Source organism: Populus nigra, chromosome 3 (assembly GCF_951802175.1).
Source record: "Populus nigra chromosome 3, ddPopNigr1.1, whole genome shotgun sequence".
Lineage (NCBI taxonomy): Eukaryota > Viridiplantae > Streptophyta > Magnoliopsida > Malpighiales > Salicaceae > Populus > Populus nigra.
Window position 1 is genome coordinate 7,509,304 of NC_084854.1, and position 18,357 is coordinate 7,527,660.

General features: G+C 31.3%; 1 protein-coding gene across 1 annotated transcript; it reads left to right on the forward strand.

Annotated features, from left to right (window-relative positions):
• The first annotated feature begins 1,624 nt into the window (after window positions 1-1,624).
• LOC133689667 (uncharacterized) lies at window positions 1,625-3,232 on the forward strand. Its single transcript, XM_062109629.1, has one exon. It carries the CDS (start codon window positions 1,877-1,879, stop codon window positions 2,975-2,977), a length of 1,101 nt encoding a protein of 366 aa, XP_061965613.1. The 5' UTR covers window positions 1,625-1,876; the 3' UTR covers window positions 2,978-3,232.
• The last annotated feature ends 15,125 nt before the right edge of the window (window positions 3,233-18,357 follow it).

Sequence of the window (18,357 nt, forward strand, 5' to 3'; positions counted from 1 at the left end):
TTCTAGGTTTATTTGATGAAAATATTTTTATTTGGTGTAAAGAAATACAAATCTGGATAGGTAAGGACTCAATAAAAATTCTGAAAGGCTTAATTAATTTTATTGAGGACTTAATTGCAAGAAGAATTGATATTTGAAGTTAATTTAGGCCTTAATTTGAAGAAATTAAAGTCTGAAGGTCAATTTATAATTTTAAAGAGTTAATTTGGTCAAATCAGGGGCTTGATTGCATAAATATTAAAATCCAATGAACAATTAGGGACTTGATTAAAGAAATCCAAATCCAAGAACAAAACTGAAAAAAATTGCATGATTGTAGGGGATGAAATTGACCCATTCAGGGGCAAAAATAAAAAAAATTAAAAGTTTGACTGTAAATTAAGGGTCCAAGTGCACAAATCAAAAATCAAGGATCAATATATGACACTATACTTTAAGGTTGATGATTGAGTTTGACAAAGGTGGCATGACATGAAATTAAGAGTTTGAGAGTTAATTATGAATGTAATTAAAAACAATTGAAAAAAATAAAAACTAAAATGAAATCTGTTAGATCTCAAATTAAAAACTCTAATTTCTATAGTTTAACTTAAATAACACGTTGTTCAGCTACTGTTTAGCTTTTTTTTATATATATATATATAGTTTTGGCTGATCAAATATGCACTTTCCGACGAATAAATGTGGTATTTTCAACTATTTTTTTTGCTGTAACCACTACTATTTAATTGAAAAATACTCCCTTTACATATACCATCCACTTTTATAAAATATTTATATCTCATTTTCTTTAATAAACTCAACAATATCTTGTTGTTCCTGATTAGCTATCATTTTAAAAAATATATATTTTTAAATTTGATATCTTAATTTGATTTTTTCAATTAATTCTATGTCAGCTTTTTCTAGCAAATTCAATTACTCACCTGTATTCTTTATCAATTAATGTGATCCAAAAGCTTTGCTCTTTAAACTTTAATCAAAAGATATTTGAGTGATTTTGTTTTTTATTTTGACAAGGCAGTAGATTAAAAAAATGTTCCTATCGAAAGAAAAATTACGAAAAATAAACTCACTTTGGATATAAATAACTTATTGTATACTTAATTCCAAAAAAGTTTGTGTGGATAAAAAAATATCATGATAATTAATTAAAAAACCCACAAAAAAATATTTATTAAAGGGACCCAATGCTGAAGAGCGTGACGTCAACGCAGACTGCACTCCACATGGCTGATGGACGAGCTGACAGGCACCGCCTCACGATCACACCCTCTCTCTTGTTGCCGAACAAACTCACAAGCAGTCTGTCTGGTGAAGTGAGTCACCCGTAGGTATTTTAATCAAACGGTTCAGTAGAGACAAACGCTAAACGCGCCGGTCATAGTCGACCTGTTTCAAAAATTCAAATTACATGGCGAGATTTAATTTATTTGGAGTTAGTTGAAAGTTTTGTTGTTTTAAAAATATATTAAAGTAAAATTTATTTTTTTAAAAGTTATTTTTAATATTAATATTTCAAAATAATTTTAAAATATAAAAAAGAATTAATTTAAAATAAAAAATAAAAAAAATTATTATTTTTTTTAAATAAAACGTGATGTAAAAAAAAAAAAATCCCCTCCATTAGCCACCCATCAGAAAACAGACCGTATCCCTCGAATTCACCCTCTCCCTCCCTCAAAAATTACACCCAAAACCACCCCTATCAATCCGCTTCCGCCAGCGATTGCCCCCAAAGCTTGAGCTCCCTCGGGGAACGTGTTTCCAAATTTTCTCATCCGAATTTCAAAATCCCTCCAAAACCTTCACCCATTTAATCGCTATATAAATCACCCGATCTTCATTTCACTGATCGCTGTTGAAAGAACAAAAAATGAAAGCCTCCCTAAAATTTCGTGAAGAGCAAAACCCTCTCTTTAGAGCCAAAGTGCCACTATGCATCATAGGTTTACCATTCCAATCAGGGATTATAGCCGGTGAATCCAAAGAACTTTCTTTAAATCTCTCTACTTTCTTTGAATCAGGCCCCTCCTTCAAATTCTCTTACCGTCCTAATGACACCTGGAACCCCTTCTCTCTCGTTATCAAAACCGGAACCGGCCCCTTCGGTTCTCCTGTCTCAAGCTCCATGATTATGAGTGCTGAATTCAATTTGTTGGGTAAAGGTAGTGATACTAATAATTTGAACCCTAGCTTCATGCTTCACTTCAAGCCTCAATTTGGGGACTTTTCTATTAAGAAGTCGCAGTCGTCCAGTCATGTCAGTCACGTTACGAGGTCGATTCATAACGGTGGCGTTTCGTCTGATGATGATGGATCGGTTGAGGTCGTCGAGCCTGCGTCTCCGAATACGACTCCGGCTGTGGCTAATGGCATGTTTTATGGGAAGAGGATTGCTGTTTTGCCTCCTGTGACGGCGAGTGCTGTTGCGGGGGTTTTTTCTGGTCTCGAAGTGGCAGCAAGGACGAAGTTGCCCGTGAGGAGCAGGGCTGTGGTGAATTTCCGGTGGGGAGTTCGGGTCCCGGCTGAGATCAAGAGTGGTAGTGGTGAATCAACGGCTGGGATTAATTTCAGGAAGATACCGTTTCTGGTGATGAACAAGGTTGGGATTGAACACGTGGATGACGGAGATGGGAGGAGTAAGAAAGAGGGGACCACTGGGAAGGTGGGGATGGAGTTGGGGAATTCTGACGTGGCAGAGGCGTGTTTGGGTGTGAAAAGGCAATTAGAGATCCTTCAAAGCGAGAATGGGCATCTGAAGAAAGCTGTGGAGGGATTGAGGGAGGAAATTGGTGGAGGGAAATTGTTAATTGGGGAATTGAATTCTGGGAAACTTGAGAGAAATGGAATTAAAAGTGGGAGTAGTGGTTATAAAATTGAAAGGAGAAACAATGAGAAGAAATCAGTAGAAGGAGATGTTAACGAGGAGTTGAAGAAGGCGTTGAAGGGAGCTACCAGCGGTGTTGGTGCTTGAATTTGTTGAAATTACTGGTGAAACTTTAATTTGGTTATGTTAAGATAAGTAATCGAAACTCATTTCGCTTTGGAATAGTGGTTTCTTTTTTGTTTGGAGTATTATTATTATTATATATCAATTTTGTAAAGGTTTGTTTAGGGTTTTATGAACTATGTTGTTTGGTGGGTTTTGGTTATTTGTTTGGTTTAGTAATGCAAGATAAAGATGTAAATTGGTTAATATTAATGGGTTAGCATTGATTTGGATATGGAATTTGAAGTCGAGGTTAAATTTTAAATGAATCTGAATTTCAAGTACAATAGCAAGGTCAAGCTTTACTTGTATTTTCATGAGGGTGAAAAATGTTTCAATTGCAGATCTGCAATAGAATCCTAGCGATCAATCAATTCCTTGATAGGCACTTGCAACATTTTTGATTTAGAGAAATGATGAGTTGAACTATAACTGTATGTAATATGTATTGATGATAGAGACAATTACCTAAAATACTTAATATTTGTTTGTTTGAGCTTCCCTTTTGAGTATCTGCTAGTACTTGTGAATTTACGGAAGGAAATGATGTTCTGATCAAAAACTGCTGAAGGAAATGAAATGATAGGGATAGAAGCTTTCCATTTCAAAACACTCAGGCTCTTGCAACGAATGAATGGCATTGTTTTCTTCCAAAATTGAAAAACATTTGAGCACTTTGTTTTTGTAGATGCCCCTGATGGTGGTTTATGTGATGACTGTGGAATGTACTAGTCTAGTTTGGGGTTGCCTAAGATGCATTTGTATTTTAGTATTGCAATTCAGGGGAACGGGTTGTCCTGCGCAGTTCGGTTCTTGGCCCTGAATCATTGTGCTCTTAGATTGGTGATCATGTCATTAAAGTTAGGCCTGTTATATAACCACACTCATTCAGTAATTGAACCAAAATGTTATATATCTTATGGTGTGAGTATATCATTTCATTATACATTGGGTGACCTTGATTTCTCTTTCCCACTTGTAAAATCTCTCAACCGTCTCTAGGGAAGCAAGCTTTGATCTCAATTCACAAATCTTTCTAGTTAAACAATGTAAATATCACTGGTGTTCCCTTGTAAACTCTTTCAGGATTTCTTTATACTTTTAATATGGATCTCCTTCTCTTTCTTTTTTTAGATCTTCTGGAGTTTCTTTTGAAATCCAAAATGACATGGCATTGTGTTGTACTGTGATCCTCTGCGAAAAAATAAGCCTATGGAAACTTCTTTTCTCCTAAAATTAACAATTCCTTAATCCTGCCACCTAGATGCCTGCCTTCTGCGGCTCATTAACATCAACAAGACCAATAGCTGCCACTCCTTAAAATCATCAGCCTTGCTTTCTGTGATCCTTAAACCCCTACATTATTATCCCTCTTCATTCTCAACTAACACAGCCATTAAGAGTCTGTTCCAGGTTCTCGTTTCTTTCATTTTTTTCCCTTTTCCCTTCACAGCAACAAAGATTGCAATTGAATCTTGCTTCATTTCAACCCCAGATGGCACAACTCTTAATGTAATAGTCTTCGAGCCATCTCAAGAAACCATCCAAATCAAAAGCAATACAATAGTGCTGGTGCATCCATGCTAAAAAATGGGAGGGAGCCGGACACTCGTGCATGGAATTGCCTCGAGGTTATCCATCAAAGGCTTCACTGCAATCACTTTTGACATGAGAAGTGTTGGGAGATCAACTGGTGTTTCCTTAATGGTTTTGCTGAAATTCATATGTCGTTGCTGTTCGTACTCGGGTCTCTTAAAAGTTGCCACCAAACAAGATTTCGAAGGTAGGTTCTGCAGGTATGGTTTTGATCCAATAACTATTGATTTTGAAATGGTCAAAACCAAAGCAAACATCGTTTTTTATGTTTTATTTGATGTTTCTGTTAACATGCCTACATGTGTTAATCACGATGTTGATGAGCGTTTTGAGATATTTTTGGCATTTTTTGAAATATATTAAGCTACCAAATTCATGGAGGCAAGAATCATATGATAGGGTATTTTTGCTTTATTAACAACTTGTTTGGAAACGTGGTTTGCATCCTATTTTAAAAAATTTTGATTTTTTTTTGTTTAAAATAATTTTATTTTTATGTTTGCATATTGTGTTTTAATATACTCATGTCAAAAATAATTTTTAAAAAATAATAAAAAAATTATTTTAATATATTTCTAAATTAAAAGAATTTTAAATCGTCGCCCTATTACACTTCTAAATACAAAATCCCAAATAGACTCTTAAACCTCTCAAAAAGTGGTTGCGACCTATTCTGTCAGTTAGTCCTTCAGCGTTCCAGAAAACTTTCCTACGCTTTACTGAACATATATTTACAATTTACAAGCTTCAAATTGAGCGCAAAGGAATTTTCTCTCTCCCATTTCCTTCCATTTTTTCGTTGGCTGAGATTTACACACACACACGTGTAGGAGCTCCAATTGCAGGTTATGCAGGAATTATTGGTTATGTAAGCATGGGTTACCCTTTGGAGTAGATAAACTGCTCTTATACAGTTTGGGATGCACCATAAAACAATTATATAGTCGCCCAAACCAAACTCTTCGTCATGGGCACTAGAGATGAGCTCACGAGCGTGGGACAGTTGGAGAACAAGCTAAAATCTGCTGTTGGCCGTGTTGAAAGCTCATCTCATTGAGAGAGTAAGCCTCTTTGAAATGGAAGGACCTGCTTGTGATGGTCAGATGGTGGATTTAATTCTGGGTTTTAGCCACTTTGAAATGGAAGGACCTGCTTGTGATGCTCAGATGGTGGGTTTAATTCTGGGTTTCCTTCACATTATGGAAGGGATCAACAGCTTGACTAGTCAAAACCTTTGCATCACTAACTCCTAGAATCAGCAGAAACATAAATATGTCAGCCAGGTATTGAGTATTAAATTAAAAAATTACAACAAAATTGCATAAAAAGATGATCCCGCGCTTAAGCATAAATGGAAAACATCATGTTTAGATCCACTGCTTTACGCCTTTACGTGGACATTGATTTTCTTTCACTTTGCATATGTTTTGATTTGCAAGATTGGCGCAGTTAGGTTTGATACCAGAAAGAGAATTCAGGATATACATGGACTAAGGAGAAGTGAAGAAACACAACCAAATAGGAAAAGCAGTCCCAGTATCATCACGAACAAATTTTCACACTTTGACACTTTCATGTCATTCACACTATACAGTGGAAAGACATATCCTAGTTTTTTTATTTTTAGTTAATGGATATATCAACTTTTTGATCTTTGATAGGGTTTATGAAGTTTGTTTTTCTAGGCATCATTGGTTGTTTCAGTTATGTGAAACGCTGGTGTAAATTGGATTATAGAATTGGAAGTTCAGGTGCGCACGTTCAAGCTATCTAGTGTCTGATTCAGTGAGTAATGTTCCTAGTGTGATAGAAACCAATCATGCAAGTGATCCAACGCTTATTAGGCACATTTAACATCTTGACTTGAAAGAGATTATCCTAGGCATAGCTTCATTGCCTGGCTAACAGTTGAAAATGGGGAGGGTTATTAATCCTCTTTGTGTTCTGGGTAATATGGAGTTTCATTGGGCCAAATCGCACCCACATAAGAGGACCACTTCTCCTTCTACACTGATCGGAATAGCTTGGTGCTCGTCATCTAGATGGAAAGAGATTAATAACAGGACTCATTGAAGATGTCATTGTGAAGAGCAGTGTGTAGTCTGTTCAGTTAAGGCTGCACAGCACAAAGTTGCTGCAGAAAGAATGGCTAAATCAGAGTCTCATAGACTTGGTCATACTGGACCTTCTGTAGCTGGTGATCTAATTGTCGGAGCTCTGTTTGTTCTTCCTTTTGTTTTATCATGTAACAAACAGCAACTGTGTAGGGAAGGCCAGCTCCTGCTTCTAGTTACCGTCGATAATGAAATCCTTTCATTCATGGAAAAAAACAGATAATAGTCTTGGAATTGTGTCACAACTCACAGGGCATTTTCGTGCAGGGACAGCGCATGCATTCCACGTGGACTGGTGAATCGCGACAGCAACCTTCCATGAAATTATACGCGACCCCAGCTTGTGGATATCGATTGCACCGTTTCCCTGTTTGAGATTATAACCATGCCCTACCACAAGGCACTTGCAGATAATTTAACTCTGTTTTTAATTTCGGATTACACTGAGTTACTCTTTCCCATCTTACAAATCTCTTAACCCAATGAGTTTTGAACTCAAACTGCTACAATAACGTTTCGATACTTCATTTAGAAAGAGTTATAAGAGCATGAATCCTTGGAAGTGGATGGACAATTTGCCCCATTGCATTGCTGTCTGCAGCATTCATCAACCTTCAGCAGGTTTTTCAGGTGCCCAGCTAGGTTTGATAAGGAGGCTTAAGCTTTAAGTGGTTAACTCTGTGGCTCCTATTTAGGAAATCTCAATTCCAGACATGCACCTCTGTCTTGCTATGTGTTTTAAGCTTGCCGATTAAACAATGCTCCTCCTCCACTACTGACAGATCAAACGATGGGGCCATACCAGGTAAGAGTGCATTTACTGTTGATGCAGCTGATGATAAAGGATATGGTTAGGCAACAACAAAACCTGCTGCTGCAGGTGCTCACATTATTGCTGGGCGATGGACGCCTGTATATAAATTCATTTATCTTAACTCCATGTGCTGTTCATGATGCTCAAATTCTGACAGACCACTGTTTCTGATGAGATGCTCGGTTTTTTGTACTGTTATTGAAAGCAGTTCAAGCCAGGGGAAAGTCACTTAGTTTTTTCAGAAATCACCTGGTTTTTTCTACAATGCTTGTGAATATAAAGGTTGGATCGTTGTTCTTTCTCTTAATTTCCTTGCTCTTCATTTCGGCTGCTTGGTTTATTTCATGCCATAATTTGCACGAGCTAGGAAGCCAGCATTGGATGCTAGAGGTGAAAATCAATTTATTCCATGCTTTGTACAGTGATAAATTCATTTCCCTGTCAGTTTGTCGTATATGACGGTGGAAAGCACCGTCTTGTTCTTTTACTTTCTTCCTATGCAAAATTATGCCGAGGGACCACATTCAACTGATTATAAGAGGTGGCGTGGTAAAAAAAAAACCATCTCATTTGTAGTATTTACATTATATGTCCTCAAGTTGATGAATATTATAAAATGATAGAGGGTTAATAAATTTAAAAAATAGATATTATGAATTGGATGGCTGGTTATGATTTTTAAAACTTAGTTAACTTGATTTAATTTGTATATCTTGTCTTTACATTTGATAATTTATGGATTAAATATTTATTTTTGTTTTATTTAGAAACATTTTGGGTCTAACGTTTTTGTTAGTGGGTTTTATATTAGATTTTTTTTAACTTAACAAGCAAATAGTTAATCTCTTAAGGAAAGTAGCTAGAACTTATTGGTGGTGCAAGATATGAAAATTAGATCAAATATTGAGGATATCGTGACACTTACAATTCATATGTCATATTATAAGCCTGCTTCTAAATATGAACCCATAAAAATTAGTAATATAAACTCAATCCATAAATATATGTAATATCCACAAAAAATTCTGTCTGGCTCAATATATCCAACTCGTTTAGGTAAACAAAATATCAATGGATTGAGTTTATAATTTATAAAATATCAGAAATGGAATTGTATATAATTATGAACTCAAACCGATCTAACTATATCCATAAACATTCATAGATTGTAATTAATAAAAACTAGTTTTTGTTTTTGCACTTCGCAGAGGACAATGTTTGTTGAAGAGTAAAAAATGTTTGCCAATAAGTAATAACATTGTTTATAATGATGGTTTCGGAAAATACCAAAATTTTAATTGAGTTAATAGTTTTTGTATCCAATATTTGAATGGAATTTATAGTTTACTAGCTATTTGACCCGTGCTTCATTATGGGTCATAATGTTTTTAAAAAAATTGCGTATGATATGTTTTTTTTAAATAAAAAAATTTAAAGTGTAAATCGAAAAACTTATGCAAACATTTAATTAAATAAATCGACAACTATATATATATATATAATGTTAATAATAACTAAAAGAGAAAGAAATTGAAAAAAATTAAGAGATAGATGTAAAACAGGATTTCACGCAGAATGAGATATTTACTCGGTTGTATTTATTGAATTTATTTATTAAAATTAATAAAAAATAATATAAATAGAAACATCCATAAAAATGAATGAATAAAATAAAAGAAAAAAATATTATTTTTTAAAAAATATTTTTATTTTTAGAAATGAAGTCCATCTGTATAAACATAAAACTATAATATCTTTAAAAATTAAATACAAACAAAACAAATTAAAAAAATCATTCAAAAAGGCCTACAAAACCTATAGTTTAATTCATGAGACTGAAATAAACTAATAAAAAAATTAAAGATAACCACAAAATCAATCTTTTTTTTTCTAAAACAATAATGTAGAATAATAAAATTAGAAAAGAAAATGAAAAAATAATGTCAAACCGCAATAACTTTTTAAACTCATGACCTTGATCATTATATCAAAAGCACCATTAATAGAAAAAATATGAAGCCCAATCCCTAATAAATCAAACACTAAAAGATAAAATTGAAAAAAAATATCAATTACACAAAATAATCTAAAACAAAAAAAATATATATAATTACAAGAACGGGAGTGAAAATTGAAATAAAAAATAAATTAGATGGCAACAAAAAAAATTCTCAATTGAAGGTTAAATTGAAAATAAAAATAACTTTTAAAAAAGAAAAATAAATCAAAAGAATAAGGGCTAAATTCAAAAAAATAAAACAATATAAACTTTAATTGAAAGATAAAATTGAAATCCAATAAAAATAAAAAGAAGGCCATGAATAAAAATTAGAAATCAAAAGAATAAAGATTGAATTGGAAAAAAATAATGTATGATAAATTGTAATTGAATGACTAAATTAAAAATGAACAAGTTTTTTTATATAAAGGCCTAGAATGAAAATAAAAATTCAAAAGAATAAGGACTAAAATTCAAATACAAAAAACAAAGAGAACAAACATGTATATTTTCAGGTAGAAGAGAGAAAAAAACTTGGATACTAGTGAAAAATTACCCATCATCTACCACCACGCACAACACTAGAAGAAAGGAGATATAATGATGCTTCCAACGACATAATAAAAAGAATATTTGGCCATTGGGTTGCGTCTCAAGTGCCACCCATATAGCGCGGATGCCACCCACTTGCTAGCATGTAATGAGCACAGGCCAACAATTGTTTTGAATAAAAAATCAATTTCTCTACATAAAAATACCAAAACATCTTCCATGAGTCAGGAAATTACAAAAAACACGTGCGAAAGGAAATAAAAAAGCCCTTACATGCCTAGATTTTTATCTTTTCTAAGGGTAAAGATGTCGTTTTAATGTATTTTTATGAATTGAAAAGATAAAAAAGCCATTGGTTAAAAGCTATAAATTTTATTGATCTTGGGAGTAAATAAGTTATTTTATTGTTTAATTTTTTTTTAAAAGACAAATACTCTCTAACAATCTTTTAATGATCAATGAGCCATTAAAAAATACCAAATTTCTCCTAATAAAAAGACTTTATTTTTTCCACCAACAGACAAAACAATAATTTCACTATAACTATCCATAACAATATATGTTTAGTGTTACAATGAAACACTCACGTCCTTTAAGGTTTCTATTAATTATATAAACAAGAAAAAAAATATTAATTTACGTATTTAATTTTATAATATACCAAATCAAATGAATATTAGGTAGCACGGAACCATGAGATGTTACTCTCACTTTACCAAACCTTAAACTTTGAAGAAATTACTAATTATTTAGAGTTTTCATGAACTTCTCATAAGTCATGCATCATTTTTGTGTAAGCTCATGTTGAATGGACTAATAACAATTTGTAATATCCTTCATTGAATGTGATAGATGCGTCGCTTATGAAAGCAAGGTAAATATTTGTATGCTAGAAAATCATGCAACATACACAAATTTAAGGTGGAAATAATCAACATTGTCTTTAAATAAAAGCTGCAAATTAAATGATTTGGCTTAATATATTGAGACTATGATATATAGATAATATTTTTTTAAAAAAAAATATTAAAACAGTAATATATTGAATCGTCCCTGCTTCGCGATTTATTTGGCCAAAGCTGTGATCTGGATCAATGACTTTTCTTGGTTTAATATATTTATTTTTTCCTAAACTAACTTCTACTTAATTTTATAATAAAAAAACAAACTCTTGTAAAATTGAACATCAACCTCTTGACATAATGTTTGTTTGAGATTACAGTAGCCCTATATAAAACAAACAAAAACCAACTATGAAGACTAATTCTCAATCATGTCAAATATACCATCCGGGTCATGAATTCAATTATATTTAATAACTTTATAATTTTTAAAGTTATTTTTTATTTAACTACATAATAATAAAACTAAACACCTGCAAAACTAATCATATATCAAAATATATTTTTTAAAATTACAGTAATATTATAAAAAATCAAAATAAATTATAAAATTTAATTTAAAATCTAGATAAAATTAAAAAAAATTAAGAAAAAAGCCAAAGTAAAATATAATAAAAATCAAAGTGAAAAAAAAGGGAAGGGGGAGGTGCTTTAACGTGAATAATTTAGCATCATTAACAAGGACAGATCTTTTAGTGTTTATAGGTAATGGGTAATGCCTTGCACTGTGCTGAGCTTATTGAATCTGTAAAACAGGATTTCACCGACATCCTTATGCAATCACTTGCCAATGGCCATAATTATTAAGCCTCGTCCGGGTTGATTTTACCAAAAGGCTTGGTTCTGAGTCATATAGATTAATTTGGATTAATCTGAAAAAATAATTTTATTTGTTAAATAACACATATACATGTGAGCTATATAAAAAAAATGAGACTATAGTATAGTTAAAAGTTAAAAAATAATTCATGTGTAATAAAACTAGCTTAGTAATTTAAAAGTTTTAATAGAATAATATTATTTTAAAAAAATTAATGAATAATTTTATATTGTTGCATTTCAAGTATATTACTTACTAAGCCTGTTTGGGAGTGCTTTTTAAAAGTAATTCTGAAAAAAATTGATTTTTTTTTTAAAGTAATATAATTTTGATGTTTTCAAATCATTTTGATGTGGTGATCTCAAAAATAATTTTTAAAAAATAAAAAAAAGTATTATTGGTATATTTTTCTGAGTGAAAAACACTTTGAAAAAAACAATTACAACTACACTTCCAAATACCCTTTAAATATTAGTAAAATAATTATCACGTTTTGAAATAACAATATTTAATTATGACATCAATAATTATGTATAGTTGTTGGAATCACAACATCTGGAATTTTTCAGAAGGAAGTTGGTGCAGTGTTAATTTGTCATTTCTTTTTAATTTTCCAATTTGTCCTGCAGAGAGGGAGAAAAGACAAAAGAGAGAGACTGAGTCAAGAAGTAATAAGTAAGAACATATGGTTGCAGAATGACACGTGGGGAACAAGGTGGGTGTGTTGTCTTACTGTACTGCATTCTATAGCCCATCATGTTCCTTCCACACGTTGAATACAGAACTACATACATACAGTTTGGACCAAACAAGCCGCTTCAATTCCGTGTCCAAATAATCATATCATTAACACAGCAAATCAGCAACGATTATGACATCATCTGGACACTTTCTCTTTGTGACTTGTCAAGGAATGTATCAATCAATTTGATTTTTATTCATAAATATATTAAAATATTTTTTTAAAAAAATTTATTTTTATTATTAACATATTAAACATACAAATATATAAAAATTTAATTTAAAATAAAAATTTAATTTTTTTAAAATACAATTTAACTATCCTCATAAAGTGTTATATATATATATATATATATATATATATATATATATATATATGGTTTGAATTTCACAGTTTTAAGGTATTGTTTGGGAGTGTGGTTGTGTTTGTTTTTTAAAGTATTTTTTATTCTGAAATGTATTAAAATGATGTTTTTTTTTAAAAAAAATTATTTTTGAAATCAACGTATTAAAACAATCTGAAATATACAAAAAAAATTAACTTTTAGTAAAAGATATTGAATTTTTTAAAAACATGGATTGACCCGCGTTTCCAAACACGCTATAAATCCATCTATGTATCTAATTTTGTATTTGGTAAATTTGAATACAAATTATCTATAAAATCCGAACAAGCCTTCATGAGTTTAATTATGTTATTTACCATAGAATGAACCTCCTCGTACGATTTGCGAACATTTCCTGCGTACCCTCCTCAGTCCTAACTCCTAACCCCCCGCCATTAATGCCCTAGCAATTATTTTCCTTCCCTCCTCTATTTCTTTCTCTCTTTTTTTCCTTTCTTATTGGTCTAACCGGAGAAAAAAAGGGTTTCAGATATCACAAAATACTACTGCCATTAATTCCGCCATCAAAGGCCATGATGTTCGAGTATGATTATTAAAATGATGGGCGGACGTAAAACAGTCAAGTTAAATAAAGTATCTTGAGGAAATATTCTTGCAGAGACGCCGACTATTCAAGAATAAAAAGGGAGGAAACAGGGTTGACGTGGTGGTTCTGTTGGCTCGTTCTCTTCTATGCGTTTTGGTATGCTCTTGTGTGCCTTCTAGTATTTTGTCCATCATGCGTGATGAACATCATGCCATGCCATGCCATGCCATTTCTTGCTAGCTTCCCTTTCATTGTTTGGTATCAATGGCTTCTCCCTTACATGTGCGCGTCTAGTGCACATCCTTTACGTCCATACAGTGTCTGTTGTAATAGCTTCGATGGGTAGATAGATAAACAGAAGTTTGCCCCGTTTTAAAAATGTAAATCAATTAATTATACATTACATCTGTTGTCAAATTATTCAATTAATTTATTTAAAGAGTTTATTTTTGAATTCTATAAATATATTCATCTTAAAAGATATGCTTTTAAATTATATAAATATATTGATATGAAATTATATTAGTTTCCTTATAAATATCAGCTTGATATCGATACAAATCAATTTAAAAAACAATCTTTTTTTTTCTCTATAAATTCTTTATTTAAGTTTATCATAGATGAAATACAAATTCTTAAGAAGCTTATAGAAGTTATTATCTACAAGTTTTAAGGCTTTGTTGTCTCTTGCAGGTGTATCTTTACGCCTCAAAGCCTGCATGTTATACCCATTGACTTAATAAATTTAAAGGTATTAATATGCAATAGAGTCCAAAATTACGGTGAATTAAGAGTTTGTGAAGTTGAATTGTTTTGATGGAACAAATCTTGTTCATTGGAAAGACAAGATAATGTTCCTATTGAGTGCTGTAAATTCTTCTACATCCTTGATCAAAATCTACTTGAAATTTTTGCATATAAATTGAAAACAATGATAAATTAAAGGCAAATAATGAGAAATTAACAAGATGAAGATGAGATGTTGTGTTGATGCCACATCCTCAATAATCTGTCAGATTATCTGTATGATCTTTTTACATCTAAATAGTTTTCATAGGAAATCTAGAAGTTACTAGAATATAAATACAACACCGAAAAACAAGGTGTGAATAAATTTCTTATCATGAAATATTTTAAATTTTCAATGATTGATAATGTCTATGTTATTGATCAAGTCCATGAACTACAAGTCTTGGTTTCTAAACTTAAAGGCTTGAAAGTAGAAGTTCCTGAAACATTACTAGTTAAAGGAATAATTGCAAAACTTCCTTATAATTGGAATGATTACAGGAAGAAGTTATTATATATCATAGAAAAATTTTCTCTTGAAAACATTCAAAAACATTTGCGTATTGAAAAGGAAACCATAATTTATATAAAGAAATTCACCACTGAATCTGCAACAAAAATGAATTATGTTGAAGTAAATCAGAATGTTCAAAATAAAAATGTTGGAAACAAGAGGAAATTTTTCGAGGCAACAAAGAACTTTAAAAATCTAGGCAACCCAAACAATTAAAAAAGAAAAGAGAAAGATCTATTACAATTATGGCAAGAAAGAGCACTACAAACGTGAGTGCAACTTTTGAAAGAAACAAAAAATAAGAAGATTCTTGCAATGTTTAGAACTCCAATAATGCAAATATAATTGAACATGAAATTGAGTTGGTTGCAATGGTTTCAAATCCGCATATTGGAATGGTTAATGAGCTCCATAAGGTTGCAAGTATCATATCTAATGACTGATGGTATGATTATAGTGCAACTATCCATGTATACAACAATAAAAATTACTTTAAAGATTATGAAGTTATAAAAAATGAACAAGAAGTTTTAACAGGAAATTATAATGTAGCAAAGGTGATGAGAAAATGAAGTGTTAACTAAATTTTACTTCTAAAAAGAAATTGTTATTAGTGAATGTCTTACAAGTACTAGTATAAGAAAAAATCTTGCATCTTTAAATTTGTTGTTTTAGAGTCTAATAAAATTATTTTGTTAAAAAATAGACTATTTGTAAGGAAGAGATGCTCATTTGATGAAATGTTCAAACTCATTATTAATAATAAAGTTAATGTTTCTATTTATATGACCAAGTTATCTTTATCTTTATGACATGATCGTTTGACACATGTTAGTTTTAGATCATTAAAATATATGGCTAAGCATGATTTAATTTCTTATAAAATTAAAGATAAAAAAACATGTGAAATTTGTATTCAAGCAAATATGACTAGAAAGACTTTTTCTAAAGTTGAAAGAAATATAAATTTATTAGAACTTGTGTGCATTCTGATATATGTGAATTGAATGACATATTAACTAGGAGAGGAAATATATATTTTATAACTTTTATTCATGACTATTCAAATGTTTATTTAATGAAATATAAAGACCTAGCTTTTCAAATGTTTAAGAATTATAAATTAGAAGTTGAAAACCAAAAGGGGAAGAAAAATCAAATTCTAAAGAGTTATAAAGGTGGTGAGTATTTTTCCATGGATTTTTCTTTATTTTTTGAAGAAAATGAAATCACATATCAAACTAGTGCTCCATATACATCTTAACAAAATGATTTGATGGAAAGAAAGAATAGAACACTTATTCATATGCTTAACTTTATGTTAGTGAATTCCAAGTTACATACTAGTTTGTGAGGGGAAAGCTTTGTTCACTACTTATCATAAACATAATATAATTCCTTCTAGAAAATTAAAAGTTTATCCAGATGAATTATGGAAGAAAAGAAAACCAAACTTAAATTATCTTAGAGTTTGAGCTTCCTTGTCTTTTATAGAGTTCCAGATCCTAAGAGGTAATTTTATTAGCTATGCTGAACATTCAAAATCACATAGAATATTAGATTCAAGTTTTAATGTAATTGTGAATCCATAGATGTTGAGTTTATGAAAAATAAATTTCAAACCGAATGCAATTCAATTAGTGATCGAATCAATAACTCTGAAATTGAAATAAATTTAACAAATCATGTGGATTTTGATCCAAGTTATAGAAATAAAAAAAATTCAAATGGATCATCTATTGAACTTAGAAGAAGCAAGCGTGACAAAAAAGATAATAATTTACATCCGGATTATATATTTTCACAATCTATTGAACTTGAAGTATACTAATTTATGTATAAAATCAATATTTACAAACTTAGTATTCAAATTAAATGGAAGGATGAGTTGTTAATACTTTTAATGAAATCTTCATGTGAGAAGGAAGTTCCATCTATATGAACATAGAAAATGGTGCCGCTTGAGCAAAAGTTTGGAAAAATTTATAAACATTCATGAATTCAGGAAGTAGCACAATATTATATTAGTGCTAAATTAATTGTGAACTTTTGTTGAAGATTAATTAGATCACGTGTATGGTATTTTCAATTCTATTAAATAAAATCATAATTTGAGCTTTTTGCCGTCATGATTTCTTTAGAATCTTAAAATACTTACACTAAAAAGAGATTTAAATTAAAAAATATTTTTTTTATACATGAAACATGATAAAATCTAATATTACAAGTCAAGTGGGGAATTGTTATAATAAACAAAGAGAATTTTATCACTCGTTAGAAATGTAAAAGGTTTTATTATACGTTATAACATAACATGAGAGATATCAAATCAGTTGATTTGGATATTTGAGGGAACATCGATCTAAAGTGAAAGCCCGAGGGGAGGGACACATTCAATGCATCTCTCTTCTGTAAAGTGCAATGCTCGATGAAGATGAGGTTTGAATAAATAGATAATAAGATATGATTGATTATTCGTTGCCCTTGCCCTCGCCCTCCTGTCGAAGTCTTCAAGGCAACTGAGAGAATATTCACAGCTTGTTACTGTGTATAGGGTGATGAAATGCTAGGGAAAGCTAGAATTCATGGGCCATTGTACTTGCAGGCGTAGAGATCAGAGATGGGGAGGTGGTGTCCACTACTATTTGCCCCAGCCTCCTAGCTGAGACCGCCCTAAAAGGCTAAAACAGCTCGCCCTAGAAGGCTAGAACAGCCTTCCAAAGAGAGGTCGACTTCCACTTGCCAAATTGGCAAAGAGTAAAAAAGCATGCATACAGATAAGTTGAACCCTTCAAAGAAATTCCTTGAAAACTTCAACAGCCAGTTTTTTCTTGCGAGGCTGCTTCGTGTTGATGGAGTAAACATGCGATTCCCATCCTGAACAATGTACTTACGAGTCTCAATCTTAGGTAAATGTCGTTTTCAGCACTGCCTATGAACATTCATCCGTTTGATTGTCGTTCACAAGCTGTCATAGATCAGATTCAATGTTTTTTTTTTCTTTTTTTAAAATACCACGAGCAAAATGGACTGCTTGTGTATAATTTGCGTGCGTACAACGAGCTTTGATTGACGCAAATGCTCCACGCCACACAAATTTGGATGATTTTTATTTTAAGATATATTAAAATAATATATATATATATATTTTTATTTTTTTAAAGTTATTTTAAATAACAATACATGATTTAAAAATATAAAAATATATTTTTTAATAAAAAACATTTAATTTATCACGAAATATGGTTTGAAACGTAATTTTAACAATGGCAAGGACCCCCCCGGTGCATTTACCACATAATTGTGAGATAATAGGTAATTACCGAGGTGGATCCCACATAGAAGAGTACCTGTAATAATCACACACAAGAGAAGGAAAAAGAAAAAAAAAAAAGAAACAAAACCTTTGGACCAGCATGAATATGCATTGATTTCCGGTCTAATTTGAGCTAGATTTTATATTAAATTAGATAAAAAATAATATAATATGATTTATTTATTTTTTATTTTTTTAAAACCATTCCTTTTAAAACTTTTTTTTATTTAATTTAATAATATTATTTTGAGCTAATCTAAATTGATTCATCCAAA

Bases quoted from the DNA above. Each gene is read 5' to 3' on its own strand.
- LOC133689667 (XM_062109629.1), top strand. From the start codon at position 1,877: ATGAAAGCCTCCCTAAAATTTCGTGAAGAGCAAAACCCTCTCTTTAGA.